The sequence below is a fragment of the Lepidochelys olivacea genome, assembly GCF_965140295.1.
Source record: "Lepidochelys olivacea isolate rLepOli2 genome assembly, chromosome: 1".
Taxonomy (NCBI): Eukaryota; Metazoa; Chordata; order Testudines; family Cheloniidae; genus Lepidochelys; species Lepidochelys olivacea.
Window position 1 is genome coordinate 61,865,345 of NC_140411.1, and position 18,751 is coordinate 61,884,095.

Consider the following 18,751-nt stretch of genomic DNA (forward strand, 5'->3'; position numbering starts at 1 on the left):
TTTATTCATCACACAAATAGGGGGATAACTACCAAGGTAGCCCAGGATGGGTAGTGGAGGAGAGAAGCACCAGGAGGGGTGGTGGAGGAGGGAAGGACAAGGCCACACAGCACTTTAAAAGTTTACAACTTTAAAACTTATTGAATGCCAGCCTTCTGTTGCTTGGGGAGTCCTTTGGGGTGGAGTGGCCGGAGGTCCCCCACCGCATTCTTGGACATCTGGGTGAGGAGGCTATGGTACTTGGGGAGGAGGGCGGTTGGTTACAAAAGGGCTGTAGCGGTGGTCTGTGCTCCTGCTGCCTTTCCTGCAACTCAGCCATACGCTGGAGCATATTGGTTTGATCCTCTAGCAACCTCAGCATTGAATCCTGCCTCCTCTCATCACGCTGCTGCCACCTTTCAGCTTCAACCCTCTCTTCAGCCCGCCACCTCTCCTCCCGGTCATTTTGTGCTTTCCTGCAGTCTGTCATTGTCTGCCTCCACGCAGTCATCTGTGCTCTGTCAGTGTGGGAGGACAGCAGGAGCTCAGAGAACATTTCATCACGAGTGCGTTTTTTTCGCCTTCTAATCTTCACTAGCCTCTGGGAAGGAGAAGATCCTGTGATCCTTGAAACACGTGCAGCTGGTAGAGAAAAAAAGGGGACAGTGATATTTTAAAAGACATTTTCTAGAACAATGGCTACACGCTTTCACAGTAAATCTTGCTATTAGCATTACATACACAGCACATGTGTTTTCATTCCAAGGTCGCATTTTGCCTCCCCCCACCACTTGGCTAGCCACTCACCCCTCCCCGTGGCTAACAGCGGGGAACATTTCTGTTCAGCCATAGGCAAACAGCCCAGCAGGAATGGGCACCTCTGAATGTCCCCTCAAGAAAAGCACCCTATTTCAGCCAGGTGACCATGAATGATATCACTCTGAGGATAACACAGAGAGATAAAGAACGGATGTTGTTTGAATGCCAGCAAACATACACTGCAATGCCCTGTTCTACAATGATTCCCGAGTATGTGCTACTGGCCTGGAGTGGTAAAGTGTCCTACCATGGTAGACGAAATAAGGCTGCCCTCCCCAGAAACCTTTTGCAAAGGCTTTGGGAGTACATCCAGGAGAGCCGCAAATGCCAGGGCAAATTAATCATTAACCATGCTTGCTTTTAAACCATGTATAGTATTTTAAAAGGTACACTCACCAGAGGTCCCTTCTCTGCCTGGCGGGTACAGGAGGCAGCCTTGGGTGGGTTTGGGGGATACTGGCTCCAGGTCCAGGGTGAGAAACAGTTCCTGGCTGTCGCGAAAACCGGTTTCTCCGCTTGCTTGCTGTAAGCTATGTACAACTTCATCATCATCATCATCATCTTCCTCATCCCCAAAACCTGCTTCTGTGTTGCCTCCATCTCCATTGAAGGAGTCAATCAACACAGCTGGGGTAGTGGTGGCTGACCCCCCTAAAATGGCATGCAGCTCATCATAGAAGCGGCATGTTTGGGGCTCTGACCCGCAGCAGCCATTTGCCTCTCGGTTTTCTGGTAGGCCTGCCTCAGCTCCTTAAGTTTCACGCAGCATTGCTTCAGGTCCCTGTTATGGCCTCTGTCTTCATGCCCTGGGAGATTTTGACAAATGTTTTGGCATTTCGAAAACTGGAATGGAGTTCTGATAGCACGGATTCCTCTCCCCATACAGCAATCAGATCCCGTACCTCCCATTCGGTCCATGCTGGAGCTCTTTTGCAATTCTGGGACTCCATCATGGTCACCTCTGCTGATGAGCTCTGGCCAACGTGGCAAGCTGCAGGTGACCATGCAAACAGGAAATTGAAATTCAAAAGTTTGCGGGCCTTTTTCTGTCTACCTGGCCAGTGCACCTGAGTTGAGAGTGCTGTCCAGAGCGGTCACAATAGAGCACTCTGGGATAGCTCCCAGAAGCCAATACAGTCGAATTGTGTCCACAGTACCCCAAATTCGACCCGGCAAGGCCAATTTAAGCGCTAATCCACTTGTCAGGGGTGGAGTAAGGAAATCAATTTTAAGGGCCCTTTAAGTCAAAAAAAGGGCTTCATCGTGTGGACGGGTGCATGTTTACATCCATTTAACGCTGCTCAATTCGACCTAAACTTCTAGTGTAGACCAGGGCTATGTGTAGAGGATCCTCATAGGTAGATTAATCACTCCACATCCAGAAGCTACTGGAACTGGGTGTGGTAGTTTTGGGTCTGCTGCAGTAGGTTCCCTGTTGCTGGGGTCAGACTCCATAAAGGCAAGCAGTCTGGGCAGCTAGTGAGGAGCTGAGCCCAGAAGCAGAAAGCAGACTGTTGTCCCTAACTCTGAAGTATTTTGCAGCAGTTTTCTCTTTAACCAATCACTCAGTTAAGTGTATAGATTTAATCAGTTAGCTAACTGGCTAGTAGTGATTTCAGCAGAGGAAGTGTCTGCATGGATTCCAACTGAAGATTCCTACAAGCAAGTGGAAGGAAGATGTTATTTTAGACTCAACAGACTATAGATTTGATGATCAAAGACTGAGATTTAGGTGAACAAAACCTAAGCTTTTGGGAACTCTTTCTTCTCACTGTGTTTCTAGGGGGAGTGAACTTTTCAGATCTTAATTTGTTTTCTTTATTTATGTTTCTGTATAACTGAAGGTAATGGCTGTGGATTATAAAACAGCCATGTCATTCTGTAAACATTAGATTTGCTTCTTTATCAGAAGATTTTATAAAGTTATTTAATGAAATTCATTTCTTTAGTTCCTTTTGGAACTTGAATGTGGGGAGGCTGACCCAGTGCAATTCCTGCTGAAAATCCTTAGAGACTGAACTTTAGGTCTCCAGCTATTTTCTGTGGAAGTTGGGGTTTTTTTTAAAAGACACTGGAGAAGGGCTATAAAGTGAATGCTAGCCCACCCGAAGGTTACACCTGCACAGACTACTACAATCAGTACAAAAAGCTATGTAACACTTCAGTTTAATGGCAATTATAACTACAGCTCACTATAAATGTAAGATCTTGATATCAAAAGGCATGTTTAGTACTGTTTTAGTAAACAAATTATACTTTAAGTAATATATATCAAAATGATTAAGTATCTAAACATTCCTAAATTGTTTGTGTTCTGGTGCTGTGATCATGTTTAATCCAGATTGAAAACTCAAAAGGCTTTCTTTATACTAATTATTTGTAATAAATCACACTATACTCAGGCTTTATCTACTTCTATTATGGAATATGCTGCAGAATTGAGTCCTTGGTATGGAGTTGTACTCTGAGTTCTCTCTCAAAAAAGAAATGTTTCTAGCCTTTGTAAGTACAGAGATAACCTTGAAAATGTAACCACAGTACAAACTGATGCAGTGGTGCCTGCCAGAGCCTGGAAAGAACTTGAAAACAAGTGAGGTCAAACTATATTATCGACCTTAAAAGGCTCTGCACTCTGATTCCACAGTTAGAGTTGGACTTTTCTAATAGCAAAAATGCCAAATTTGTGTATGGCATTCACCATTTGCTGCAGCTAGGCACGCTATATTGTTTTGCCCTTCCTGTCCTGCATCTTGCTCTCTAGCTTTCCCTACAAGATGAGGTTAGTCTGATTACAGTGCATACTTCCTCCTACACTGTTCTATGGAACCAAGCAGCAAAGGTTCAGGGAATGATAGCTCAAGTTTAGTTTGCAGCCAGGGAGTGACAGGAACCAGAAGTGTAGGCTGTCTGAAGGAGATATTTCTTTGGAATATACAATGGAAATGAGGTTCTGGGGCGGGTTGCTTGGACAGTGCCCAAGGAGTGTGGCAAAAATCCCTCATCTTCAAAAATGGTCCAAAAATTGCCACATTTTACACTCCACTGTAAGCCACAGCTGTGTGGAGGTGAAAAATTCATGGTAGAATCAACATTGCTACAAAACATGGTCTGATTGTGCCTGACCTCTAGGTGCTTAAAGGTACTATTTCAGACAGATGCTGGCTGAAGTATTTTATTACAGCCTGAGTCCCTCACAAGCACAATGCAAGTTGCCACTAGTCCCTAACTTTGGTTGTGCCCACCTGCTCCAACTTTATCTCTGATAGCCCAAATTATAAATATCCCAAATAACTGGCATTAGGGCAGTGTTTTTCAAACTTTTTCTGGCAACCCAGTTGAAGAAAATTGTTGATGCCTGTGACCCAACATTGCTGAGGATGAGGGTTTTGGAGCATGGGAAGGGCTCAGGGCTGGGGCAGAGGGTTGGGGTGCAGGGCTCAAGGTGTGGGAGAGGGCTCTGGGCTGGATGCAGGAGGGTGTCTGTGCTGGGGGTGCAAGCTCTGTGGTAGGGCTAGGGATTTGGGGTGCCAAAAAGGGCTCCAGGTTTGGGGGGGCTCAGGGCTGGGGCAAGGGAGTGAGGCACAGTGTTGGGGTGTGGGATTACCTCGGGTGGCTCCCGGTCAGCGGCTCAGCAGGGGTGCTAAGGCAGGCTTCCTGCCTGTCCTGGCACCATGCACCACATTGTGCACCAAAAGCAGCCAGCAGCAGGTCCGGCTCCAAGGCGGAGGCATGCAAGCAGCTCCACACAGCTCTTACCTACAGGCACCACCACCACCCACCCCCCCAAGCTCCCATTGGCTGGGAGTGAGGCCAATGTGAGTGCGGAGCCAGTGCTCAGGGCTGGGGCAGCGTGCTGAGGCCTGTGGCCGCCCCACCTAGGAGCCAGACCTGCTGCTGGCCACTTCTGGAGTACAGCAGTGTCAAAACAGGTAGGGATTAGCCTGCCTTAGTTGGGTAGCACTGCCGACGGGACTTTTAACAAGACAGTTGGTGGTGCTGACCGGAGCCATTGCAACCCGGTGCCTTACATTCCTCAACCCAGTACTGGGTCACGACCTGCAGTTTGAAAACCACTGCCTTAGCACAGGACGTTCCTTTCTTCCCCCTACTGAAGAAATGCCAACTCAGGGCAGTTCTAGAGCTTCAAGAATAGGCTGTCTTCCAAGAATAGGCTGCTCTTAGTGAACTGCTTCCTAACTGACATCCATCCTTAGGTCACATCCCCTTTCTCTACTACCCTAATTGGTAGGTCTCTGCTCCCTTCAAAATCTGCAGCAAGTCTGTAGTCCTTCCAGCATCTCCAAAATACAGGAGGAAGGAGACAGAAGGATGGCATTTTCCTTCAGCTACTGGAGTCTCCCAGCAGAGGAGGGGGATACTAAAGTCCATCTTTTTAAAGGTATTTTGGTGCCTAAATATGCAGATTGGCATCCAAGTACATTTAAAAATATGGCCCTACATGCCTGCCTTCTTTCTTTCGTCCCAGGCAGTACAGCAGTACCGCCCTACTTCAAGCAAAGTTAGGGCATTTTAAAAACTCAGACAAAAAATGGTTAAACTTTCACGATATTAGTAAGTTGGTAGAATTAAATACACAATGTTTTACTTAGATCCAGGGGTGAAGAGGAATTACAAACAGTCTTGATTGTTAATTAGGCAATAAGCATTGTCGAAATGGGAAAACCAAGTTGAGTGAGTTTAGTTAAAAATTTATTTTAGATCCCCAAAGGCCAAAGCATCTTACATTCTCCCCGCAAATGTATTTATTATGCTGAAATAAGACATCCTCCCATGCAGATAAGGCATGTGAACACAAAGCATAAAAACATTGCGTTTCCCTGTAACATTCCATATGAATAAATAACTTCACTAGCACAATAAATCTATGAGCAGCAGTAACAAACTGGGCTGAATGAAACATACGTTCAATATTTCAGAACACACTGATATGATCTAATATGAAAACAAAGTGATGCAATTCTATAAGTCAATATTTTTGGCACAATAAAGATAATTGCTTTGGTGATTTTCTGAATATTTGCATATCCCTTTCAATGTGATAAGTTGCAGCATGAAAGGTTAGTAATGTCATTTGACAGGTGGTGCACATTACTGCAAATGAGACAATATACTTGCATATACATTACCCACAAACTCAACTTTTTGGTACAGTGGATTGGGGTAACCTGCCTATTCTGCATATCAAGCAGCAATGAAAATTCAATCATACCAGAAAAATATAGAACATTTCTGCAAGAGGCTCATACTATTAATACTAATGTGTAGATGAAAGTACAATTACAACTTATAATTTCAAACATTTAACTTATCTTAAGATGTCTTTCTTCCCCCCCAGACTTTTCCTTAAGAAAAGTTGTTTAAGAGCCCTGGCACTGCTGGGCAAGGCTATTTTGATGCCTTCATGCCATTTAGGATTGTAGGCCAGTGTTTTAAGTATCTGTGGCATGGCTTCTCTCCAGGAAATTGCAAACACAGTTCCTTTTCTTTATAGTTAGATGGGAATGGGGGTCCCAAGACTTTTCTGTTGTAACATGGACTCATGGTTTGGAAAAGGTTGGGAATCACTAATTCTTCCCTCATATCAGGGCAGCACAAGAGGGACAGTGAGAACTGTGAGGACTTCTAAACACTTGTAGTTACTGTCAGGATGTCCATTTTACCCACAGCAATCCTTTGCAAACAAAGGCATTCCAATTGGGATCAAAGATTCTGGTGTTAAGCAGCGGGGGGTACTGAACATGCAAAGGACTGTCTGACCTTTCTATCATGGAGCCCTTGGGTCTGCAATTGCAAGCCTGTCAAACTGGAAGTGAATTAGCTTGTCAGACTTCCCACCTGATTTTTGTTACTATTAACCTATTTCAGAGTAACAGCCGTGTTAGCCTGTATTCGCAAAAAGAAAAGGAGTACTTGTGGCACCTTAGAGACTAACCAATTTATTTGAGCATAAGCTTTCGTGAGCTGTAGCTTACGAAAGCTCATGCTCAAATAAATTGGTTAGTCTCTAAGGTGCCACAAGTACTCTTTCTTTTTATTAACCTATTGACACTGTGACTGAAATATACATTTTTAGTTACAGGAACTCTATTTTAATGTAGCTAAATGATGAATTACAACATACAGTTTGCAGTACCAGCGGAATATTCTCTTACTGACTATTCTAAGTACACTAACCAAATGCCTCAGAACCATCCCTAGGTTCCATTTGTAAGCAAATGTACCTCAACTTAGCGACAATACATTTTATTCATTCTAAAAAGTGTTTAAGTTCTAAAAAGCTTAAATGATATATCCTTAATTTTGTTTTACATTCTGTACAAAAAATATTTTACAAAGATGTCTACACAAAAGTTTAATTGCAGTAATACAGACAGCACAAACGAGCATAACTATGCATCATAATTTTTACCTTAAAAACATTCGAACACTTTGAAAAGTAATGCTTTTACCTTAACACTTGGTATTTTCAGAAAAGTGCCTTGTGCATTTAAAAAATACCTACTTTGTGCATCTTGAAACCAACCATTTACACACTGAAATATTAAGAGTGAAATCCACACTAGAACATGAATTGCTTTAAGTGCAACGTATGACTATGCAGATATTGTAATGAATGTTTCAAGATGAAATCTCCATAGACCACAACTGTACACTTAATAATCCTACGCTGCAAGCCGCAATGGATCCAGAATAGGCATTCACTTCACTCGCTCCTATGCTTTTGTAACTGAATAAACTGCATTCATACAGTAACCCTGATACTAATTTTCTTTAGTTTATGGCAGAAAGTTTTCCTGCACAAGTCAAAGGAAAAGTAGAACCTACAAAGAAGTCAATTCACACTAACTTCAGCTGAACTCATTTTGCTGAATGAAAGCATCAGCACTGATGAGCACAATTCTCTAATTCTTGTTTAGGAAAGTAGCAATACATTAGATTGCCTCTTTTGGATGTATGCTCTCTGTATGTAAGCATCTGCATTTCTTGAGCTTTCAGTCGTTCAACTGCCTCAATGTGTGGCATGCATCTTTCAGGTGATGTGTGACGGCCACTAACTGCTTAAAGCAGTTCCTCTTCATAAGACTCGAACAAGTATTGAAAAATTAAGTCCCTCTTTCACAGGAGGCAGATGGGAGAGTGAATGCTCTATTTTTACTACATTTTTTTGAAGTCTATAGATATTAATTTCTTGATGAAACCTGTTAGAATCCCTTCTATTGAAGACCAAGAATAAGGTATCTTAAAAAATGCCAGACCTTTCTCAAACATGGAAAATGGTAACAAGAAGTCATGTTACTGAAGCATCATTGCTCTCAACGTAAGTTACATATACATTTAAATGACAGACGGCAACAGAAATGTGCTCTGAATCCAGAAGTTCATTTAACAAGTATTTTTACAAAGTCCTGGAGTCACTTGGAATAAAATTTTCAATGTCCTGCACTTGAACTCCAAGACATCAAAAATTTCAGAAGCTTAATCAACTATTTATGACATTAATACATCGAGTTTCATCAGTATGGACAAAAGAGTGAGGCTCTTCCATTACCTACTTACCTCTGGACAAACAGATGTAGCTCTTTTCCTATTAAGATTTCATCCAGAAGTAAAACATTTCAGCAGAAAAACCTCTGGAGTTGTACCATACATTATGTCCAACAGCATTTAAACAGTTGATAGAGGAGTATTGCCAACTTTCGGTTCCATTTCAATAATTGGTGCATAGCATTTGGCACATCAGTTAAGCATCCACAGTTCTGAGATCATTTTATGTATGGTCTTGATTTACAATGTTCTTCTGATGGTCCTCCTGCTTTTTGCCAGCAAGTCCTATGCTCTGATGAGAAAACACTGAAGAGCATTTTTAAAAAGATGCCTTGAGTTCAAATACCATGTCAGCACAGTCTACTGGATTTATTACACAATCTTGCATCTTTCAGAAATCCAATTTCTTCAGCTGTTCGTATGTCAAGAAGAACTGTGCAATTAGTCAAGGAAAACAATTGCAGATATTTGCATTTTTTATTTAACACACTTGTGATGCGTAATTCCTACTGCATTCACTTAACTACTGACTGCAGCCCTGCGGAACTTTGGTCTCCTGTTAAATGCCTCCTAACACAACCACAAGTCCACCACAAAACAAGTCACTCCTCTCCAGCAGTTGCTTTAATGTTCCCTATAGTCCAGGGCACAGAGAACTCTAGGCAATATTGTAGCAAACTGCTAATGGGAAAACTTGTTTCAGTGCATGTTACTCTCACCAACAGGATCCTCCTAGTGCAGCCTAATTCTTCCCCAAGTTCTATCCCAAACACCTTAAACATGAAAGTTAGAATTGGGGAAAGGTCAGAGAGGCCAAAATAGGAGAGGAACCCACAGCCTTTTTGACTCCTATCTTCTTAGTGGGTGAAACTCTGAAGCTGTGTAGATTCTTGTTTGTGGGAAGAGAGAAAGGAATATTACAGCTGTGCCTCATCTTCTCACAAAACAATGAACTTAAGGATAAACATATGCCAAATGGTCTACTGTACAAGTTGTATAATAAGGTAAAAATTGGTGTGTGAAAAGATCTTGTGACCATCTACAGTTTTATTAATGCAGGAAATAGTTTCAAACAGAAACCCACCCACCCACCCTCCTCCACCCAAACTGCTAATTGACCTGATCACTATTATGTCAACTAAACTGCAATCTAAAAACATGCAAATGGTAAATTGAGAGCTAAAGGAAAAAATGTTTTGAAAAAGATTATATTTAGAGGTTCAGCTTTATATAAATCTTAGGGAATATTAATAGGTGCCATAGTACTCCATTTATAAAGAGATGGAAAATAAATTTACTTTTATACTGACAAGTTACACCAAATGTTTTATATGAAGCACAATTCACTAGTCAATTGTCTCTACTCAATGCCTACTGCTCTTCACAAAAAAGTTTAATAAATATTTCCAAATACTTCTGAAGAGGATACGATAATATTCCAAGGACCGAGTCTCAACCAGTTTGGCCAGAATCCTTTATATAAAGCAAAAAAGCCTTCATACCTCCAGGTCTGAAATAAATATTTTAAAAACGCATATGAATGAGAAAAGAGTAAAACAAAACTTTCATTGAAAGATTATATCCAAAGAACAGCTAATACTTTACATAATGAATGCAATTACAAGGTGCTCTGTGCTACCTCAGGAGGAAGACATTTGGTTCAATTCACAGTAATCGTCTCTTGTCTCATAGCAACTCAGACTGGGAATGTTGCAGAATTACTGCCCATCCAGTTTTGGACAAAGACAAGAGTCGTGACTACCTTGATAAAACCTTTCAGGGGAAGTTTGGCATTTAAACCTGCTGATCAGTGACATTCTTGTGGAATCAGCAATAGGACAGCAGGAGTTTTCAACACCAGACTAAGTAAATTAAGATCTTACTTTAACCATAACAATGTGGATTATTTAATTTAAATATAGAGCATATATTTAATTAAATAATCCACATTGACAGCAACATTACAGAACTAATTTAACTTTACTAGAAAAGACGTATTAAAAACTAAATTTAAGCCCAGTAAGGGGGTTTTTTGTCCAGTAAAGGAGCATGAAATATCAGACATAATATTAAGAATCAGACCTAGTCAAAAAGGGTAAGTTTGCGATTGTTTTTTGAAAATATTTCCCCACATTTTTGAAGTTTGAAAAGTTTCAGCTGCTCTCACAAGAAACATTTAACATATAACTTTAATTAAGACTCAAACAGAGCCAGTCATATGCGACTACAGGCAATAGAGTCTTTTTGAAGAAATAATTTTCATTTTCAAAGATAATTTTATGTAGTGTTATTTTAAAAAGGGATCTTTCATTTACATTGGGCCCACAATTTCCCCTTCCCAGTCATCCACTACATACAAAGAACAATATTAGGTTTTATGCATTATGGGGAAAGATTAGTATATTTTTGAAACAGCTTGTATTGCAAAGTTTTGGAGGGAGATTTAACTTCCCATGCGGCATTGTGAACCCAAATAGCAAGTTAATTCCCCATTCCACACCTTGCTCTGTTTAAACTTCTTCAGTGAAGACTGAAGACTAGGAAACCCACACCTGAAATCTGTGACACAAAGGGTATGTCCACACCACAAATTAAGGAATAATTGTAGCAGGGCTAGGCATACCCACACTGGCTTTGATTTAGCTAGTGAGGGTAACAGCATGTGCTAGCCATCCCAACACAAGCCAACTGGGGATCCTAGGTATGTATTCCAGCAGCTAGCCCAAACCAAGGTCCATGCTACCATGTCTTCATTGCCACTATTACCAGTACTAAATTAAAGCTGTAGCATAGGCAGGCATACCAACACTACTTGCCCCTTAATTTGCAGCAGAGACATATCCATGTTTCCTGTTACTATTTGGGCTACAAAAAGCTGTTGGGTTTTTTTAGCATGAACCTTTACAAACACATTTTAAAACACAAAGCAACATTTAATGACAAGACACCAGACCCTAAAAACAGCCATATTGGGTCAGACCAATGGCCCATACAACCCAGCAACCTGACTATGGCCAGTGGTAGACTCTTTTCAGAGGGAATGAAGACAACAGGGCAATCTTAAATGATCCTGCCTGTAGTCCAGTCCCAGGCTCTGGCAGTTGCAGGTTTAGGGACACCAAGCGTATGTGGTTACATCCCTGATCATTTCGGCTAATAGCCATTGATGGACCTACCCTCCGTGACCTTATCAAATTCTTTTGAACCTGTTTTACTTTTAGCCTTCACAACATCCTCTGGCAATGAGTTCCACAGGTTGACTGTGCATTGTGTGAAGTACTTATATTTGTTTTAATCCTGCTGCCCATGAATTTCATTGGAAGACCCCTAGTTTTTGTATTATGTGAAGGAGTAAATCACTTCCCTATTCACTTTCCCCATATCATTCATGATTTTAGACCTCTATCATATCCCCCTTAGTTGTCTCTCTTTTAAGCTGAACAGTCCCAGTCTTTTTAATGTCTCCTTGTATGGAAGCTGTTCCATACTCCTAATTATTTTTATTACATTAGAATTGGAAAAGGTGTGACAAAAGGAATCTTTTTTGAAGTAACAACCAGAGCTGTATGTAATATTCAGCGTGGGCACACCATGCATTTATATAGTGGCATTCTGGATATTGAAAAAACCTGGATTTGTGCTGGAAACGGCCCAACTTGATTATCATACACATTGTAAGGAGAGTGATCACTTTAGATAAGCTATTACCAGCAGGAGAGTGGGGTGGGAGGAGGTATTTTTCATGTTGTGTGTATATAATAAGATCTTCTAAACTTTCCACAGTATGCATCCGATGAAGTGAGCTGTAGCTCACGAAAGCTTATGCTCAAATAAATTGGTTAGTCTCTAAGGTGCCACAAGTACTCCTTTTCTTTTTGCGAATACAGACCAACACAGCTGTTACTCTGAAACCTGGATATTTTCTGTCGTCTTATCTTTCTTAAAAGTTCCTAACATTGTTAGCTTTTTTTACCTCTGCTGTACATTAAGCCAGTGTTTTCAGGGAACTATCCATGATGACTCCAAGATCTCTTCCTTGAGTGGTTAACAGCTAATTTAATGTGCATCATTGTGTGTGCACAATTGGGATTATTTTTTTCAGTGTGTATTACTTTGCAGTTATCAACATTGAATTATTTCTGCCATTTTGTTTCCCAGTCACTGAATTTAGTGAGATCTGTTTGTAATTCTCTTCTCAGTCAGCTTTAGACTTATCTTGAGTAATTTTATATTATCTGCAAATTTTGCCACCTCACTGTTTACCCCTTTTTCCAGATCAATTACGAATATGTTGAACAGTGATTTAGGCACAGGTGGGAGTTACTTAAAAACCTGCAACTGAAACAAATGGCCAGGTTGTATTTAATTCATGTTAGTTTCCAAGACAGCCTCCCCAAGAGACCTTGCAGGAGGTAATGACCCGTAATCCACTTACAGCAAAACAGCATTCAGCACCTTTAGACACCAATCACCAAAATCAGTCTTTCCTACTGGCCCTAGCAGCTTCTTCTGGTACCATTTCCCTCCTTCACCAGCAGGTGGCCCTGTGTTAGATATGTTCCCCAAGTAGCCTATAAGACAGTGGTCTACAATCTTTTTACACACAAGATCACTTTTTGAATTTAAGATCCACTGAGGATCTATCCCACCCCTTCCCCGAGGCCCTGCCCTGCCCACTCCATTCCCCACTCTCTCCATCGCTCGCTCTTCCCCACCCTCACTCACTTTCACTGGGCTGGGAAGGGGGGCGGGCTCTAGGCTGGGGCCAAGGGATTTGGAGTGTGGGAGGGGACTCTGGGCTGAGCCTGGGACGGGGGGTTGGGGTGCAGGAGTGAGGGGTGCCAGGTGATCAACTGGCAGAGGCTCCAGGATCGACCAGTCAATCGTGATCAACAGGTTAATGACCACTGCTGAAAAGTGGGTTGAGACAATACAGTAGCCACCACAGGGGGAAACGGCCAGTCTAAGCCATAGTCTACAGGACACTACTACAGCACCTGTAGCATAGAAATTTCTATAGCAACACATTATCTACAGTGACAGAAAAACTGCTTCTATCGCCCCATGCAACAGTAGCTAGGTCTACAGAAGCTTTCTTCTATCTGCCTAGCCACATCTATACCAGGAGTTAGGTTGGCATAGGTACGGCACTCAGAGGTGTGAAGCTACGTCGAACTAACTTAAGCATAGACCAGGGCTTAGTACCCACTAACGCAAGATGCAGCTGGTAACAGCAAAAAGGTACTACACAAATGCCTCCACCTAAAAGAGGAATGGAGTTCATTATGTCCTGGTAAGAGCCTTTGGGTGACTGTCTCCTTGGAAGCAGCTTCCAATTACACTTACAAATACTCAGGAACAGGATGTTTAACTTTGTTTCCCATAACCCTTTCAAAAAGTTGCTGTGTGTTTCCTACCCACTTCTCTTTTGGAGCCCCGTCTCCCAGTCAGTACAATCCTGGCTCACTCCCTCCAAATAATCTAACTTGACTCCTTCTAGGGGAAGTCATTGTTTTTGGCACAGCCAGTCAGAACCTAGGATACAACAAACCACTTCTTGTCTGCTCTGGCTATAATTCTCCTGTCTCCTGCCTTCAAGCAGGAAGTAGAAGCAAGAACTGTGAAAAGTGAGAAATCTTTTTTTTTAACTGATTGATTTCTGGTGATACTACACCTCTCTTCATCCCAACTGCAAATGCAAGCTATAAAGAACTGTCAATCTTGGTAGGTCCCTATACTCAGGGATTTGAAATATTCTCCTTTCTCCTTGTCCCAATATTTCAATAAATATTTTCATAAGTTTTTCAGTACCTTTTTAAAAAGTGTGCTCACATCAGAAGAATTCCCTGTTAGTATACCTGACCTAAATACCAGCAGGAATGAATGCATATATGTTCCTCCATGTTGCAAGCAGACCTCTTTCCATTTCATCAACACTGAACAGATTTTACATAGCAGAAGGTGGGAGAGATGGGGCAGGATTTGAGTCCAAATTTTTGAAAAAGATGCACATGGCACAGCAAGTTCAAAAGTTAAAATGTATTATTTCCAGAGTTCTCTCTACAAGTCCTACACCACAGAAGTGGCTTTCTAGAACACCTACCTAGATTCTACATTCTACCTAGAACACTGTCTACCTACAATGCAGAAAACCCTCTAATTCATGTCTGATATCACAAGATTGTATAAAAGTTACCACTAGTTGCTATACACTTTGTACTTACTTGTAATAAGCAATCCAGAGTACCCTTGTACCCTGAATGTGTTCCATCTCGAAATTTTCTCTGATTCATCATCCGTGTCCTCACAACATCAACTGGATTTGATGCAAGTGCTCCAGCTAATCCACAGGTGAAGCTTGAGCTAATGAAAGATAAACCATTATAAAAATATGACCTACTACCACCAACTTAGAAGTATACAGAAACATTCCCTCCCTTATGGAAAATTTTAGCTATAGCATAGACATTTTAAAGTTGTGTTTGCATTTTTATCAATAAACTACTTTTTCAGTTAGTTTTACCTGACAAAAATATATATCAAGCTAAGACTTGTTATACACACACACACAGAGTAACAATCAGGAAGACGTTTCACACTTTAAAAATCCATCCCTTTATTTTATAAAGTAGTAAACACATTTTAGTTTCAGCCTTTATATACACACCTAATTTAGGTATTTTGAACCATAAAAATGTCTACACAGGTCAAAAATTACATAAATAGCACAAAAAACTATTACCTTCCATGGCATGAAATGTCATTTGAAATAATACTACAAGTAAACATTTAAATACACTAGAAGTATATTTACATCTCAATTGATAGTGAGAAAAAAATGTGAGATCTAATTATATTCTCTGAAAAGTCTAACATTAAGAGATTAATGTGTAACCTCTGAAAGGGGATTTAATCATACAACTAGATCTTTCTAAACTTAACTTTTATGCTTGTTCAAACTTACAGGAAGTGAGTATACACAGTGTCTCCCATGAGTCCAGACATAATTATGTGCTTCTTGGTGAGATCATAGACTGGCAGCTCCACTCCCACAACAATAGCAGCTCTCTGAGCTGTTAAGGAAACCCCCTGGCAAAACAAATGTATAATGTTTGAGATTTTAAAAACGGCATCATTTATATGTCTGATTGAAGATAACTCATATACCATTACATTTTAGATTAAAAGCACCTAGGAAATATTCATAGAACAAGTTTTGTATACTGAGAAAATACACTTTATAAAGTTTTTTTAAAAAATAAAGTGGTGTATGGTATAAAGGTGTGTAAATGTACTGCTTGGAAAAGATCCCAGATGGACCAACCTGGTGACTGGAGTTAATCTGCAGAACAGAAAGCACACCAGCAATACAAACTTCCCCACCAACATCTCAGCCATGACCTACAGCAGATGTTCTCAAACTGAAGTCTATGGACTGCTGCTGGTAGTCTGCTGAGAGCTGGCAGGCTGGTGCTGGCTCATCTTACAGTCAGCTTAGAGAAACCAAGAATATTGAGGGGGGGAGATAAAATGGAGAGCAAAAGTAGACTGACTGCATTTTTCAAAGACTAACCACTAATTGTCAACAGGTGGAAGTGCAAATATTTTTCATGCACAGAATTTCAGTAGTGGCCAGAGACATTTTCTGTAATCATGAATGGTTTACGAGGCAGTCCATGACTTGCTAAAATACAATCCACACTGAAAATTTGAAAACCCCCAATCAGTTACAGGTGAGAAGGTGAGTTCATTAAATATTATTTAATGCCAAGTACAGTTTATTTTAAATACCATAGTGCTTTTCATCAGCAGATGATAACATGTTTTACAAAGGACTTCCCACACCATTTAAATGGCTAATTCCCAATTCCTCCACACTGTAGAAATTATTCCAATTTTGCAGAAGGGAAAAAGATGTGCACAGCTTAAGTAGCTACTTCAAGTTCACATGGTGCTTGGTAGAACTTGGAATAAAATCCTATTCTCGCAGGTCCCATTCTCCGAGACACATGCCTTAACCCACTGGATCACAAGAAACTGACCACTGAACAACTCCTCTACCATCATGGGCTAAATCTGAAACAGAAGATTATAAATCAAGAGTCTATTCAAATTATCAATCCCCAGAGCCATTTGGTCCCTGCTTTCAAAGACATTCATCTAACGAAGCGAGCTTCCCCATACTGAAGCTATTTAACAAAACAGCCTGCTCTTAAACCAAGATATAATATATTTAAAGGTGTCTTTCAATTTTAAGTCAGCCAGTAAAGGTATACATAGTTAAAATTAATTCTACATGGTCGCAATACTCCTTGTAAGTGTTATAACTTGAGGTTAATTCATTCAAGTTCATGGAAGAGTTCTATTCCCCATGCCAAGGAAATATTTTACCATCACCAATATAAGTAACAGTTTTCAGCTGGAGAGGATAACTTTTGTCAAAACTTATAGCAGAGCTAAGGTTGAGAAGCATCATTTAAAGGCTAACTCCAAGTGTTCTAATATCCACATGCTTATTCTGATTGCCTTGAAATTAGCTATACTTCAAAGGGTGAGCTAAGTATCCAAATTTGGGGTCATTTGAGCAAAGGAGTCCCTGAGGAAAAAAAGACCCTTAAAAAGAGAGCATTTAATGTTCACAAATTCTACTGATGTGTTTTGTGCAGATATGGGACTTAAATCATGGCTTTGATCACACCCCAGATTTAAACCAGATAGTGCATGCCATGCACTACCTCTTTGGAGAAGTAATATTGAAAATGTTGATCAAAAAAGAAAAACTTTCTAGAGAGGTCTGCACTCAATGTTCACGTGCCAAACAAATTACAAAGTACACGTGCAGGAAATCTAGCCAAGAGGTTTCTAGTCAGCCAGTTTCCACATGACTTGGGTGGCTCCTGGGGACATGCTACAGTCATTGAACTTGAGCTGCACGCAGGCAATAAAGTTTGAAACCTACATTTGGCAGAAATCTTTGAAATATCTATATGCATATTTTGTACAATCCCCTTGTACCAGGGTATTTTTTTGTTCGGGGAAAATATAATCTGAGTACATCAGGTAATTCAGAAGGTGCTCAAACTATTTCTGAGAAGAAAATAAGATACACCTGCAAACAACTGCTGGGAGGATTAGAGGCAGAGGAGTGGGGGAGGGGCTGAGGTGAGCAAGAGGTTGGGGGCTCAAGTCAGAGGGAATGGGAGGCAGGGGGCCTGTCAGCGCCCCATCCTCCCCCCCCGTGCCAGGATCTGGGAAAGTTCTACCAGATGGGGATAGGAGCCCCTCTCTGCTCTCCATGTGAGCCAGGATCAAGGGGCTCCTGAAGATAAAGCAAATTGAAACCTCTAAAAAACTAGGAAATGTGTCAAGGTGACTCCCCTGCATGGGGTAGAACAGATAGGTTAGGGGAAAGCTGGGGAAACCTGCCTGAAGCAGGGGCAAAGGGGCCCAGTCTATCTAACCAAGGAAGTGTGGAATCCTCCAGTAAGGTGCTGCCCATCATGTGTATGCAGCAGGGACTGCCACATCATATTTATGCAGCAAGGAACAACCTTCTATGTGCTAATGGCTAAATGGGACTGGAAAGGAAGGGTGAGCTAGATGCTGGCTTGGGGCTAGATGTTGCAGGGAATGGTGGGGAAAGAGTGGAGAAGGACAGACACCAGTCTTCTCACACTTGCTTAGTTACTGAAAATGCCATGTAATAGACACAGTTTGTCCCAAACTCCTGATAGAGCTGATGAGAGGAATCAAAACTGTAAGCAGTTATATCCTCCAAAACATTTCAAAGCATGACCACTGTCCCCATTCCACTATAACAACGTGCATAGGAAGGTCGAAGTGTATATAGGAATCACAACTATGTGGCCCAGTAGACCGAGCCAAGGAACTGCGACTCAGCAGACCTGGGATCTATTTCTGGCTATGACACTGACCTGCTGGGTGAACAATATAATGTTGTTAACCTCCTTTGTAAAGTGTTTTGTGATCTTCTGATGAAAAAGGCTGTGAGCTAGACATCACCACCAGCCGTGCTAGCATCTCAACTGCAAACCTATGAAATAACTACAACTGCGTAAATGACCACTAACTCCTACAAAAAATTACTCAAACTAGGAAGTTCGCTGACAAGAAACTTCATTAATCTGGAGTTAACTTTGCTCAGTGATGTCTTGAACCCTTCCAGAATGTCAAGTTTAGTGACATTCAAACCTCTGAAAACCAGGAAGTGAAGAGTTAAGGGTCATGCCAACGTAACCCGAACAATGCCCTAGTATGTCCATAAACTCTCACTCTTGTACACTACACTTTTTGTAAAATGGAGATAATATTCCAAAGAGGTGATGAGTCTATCTACATAGATTAATACTTCTCAAGTGCTTTTGAA

The 18,751-nt window shown here is 41.1% G+C and overlaps 2 protein-coding genes across 2 annotated transcripts in view; both read right to left on the bottom strand.

The window, feature by feature from the left end:
• On the bottom strand, window positions 1-7,842 carry LOC311517116 (uncharacterized protein; the record flags this gene model as incomplete). The annotated part of the gene is made up of 3 exons (XM_084621696.1): window positions 1-621; window positions 1,195-1,548; window positions 7,761-7,842. 3 exons carry the CDS (start codon window positions 7,840-7,842, stop codon window positions 131-133), a joined length of 927 nt encoding a protein of 308 aa, XP_084477822.1. The 3' UTR covers window positions 1-130.
• The window catches only part of SLC25A30 (solute carrier family 25 member 30), a 23,574-nt gene continuing 10,309 nt past the window's right edge, over window positions 5,487-18,751 (bottom strand). Inside the window, exons 7-10 of the mRNA XM_084617897.1 lie at window positions 15,329-15,453; window positions 14,589-14,727; window positions 9,794-9,874; window positions 5,487-8,797 (exon numbers count right to left, since the gene is read on the bottom strand). Of these exons, the coding sequence (XP_084474023.1) occupies window positions 8,756-8,797; window positions 9,794-9,874; window positions 14,589-14,727; window positions 15,329-15,453 (387 nt within the window). The 3' untranslated portion in view covers window positions 5,487-8,755. The remainder of the gene's footprint in view (window positions 8,798-9,793; window positions 9,875-14,588; window positions 14,728-15,328; window positions 15,454-18,751) is intronic.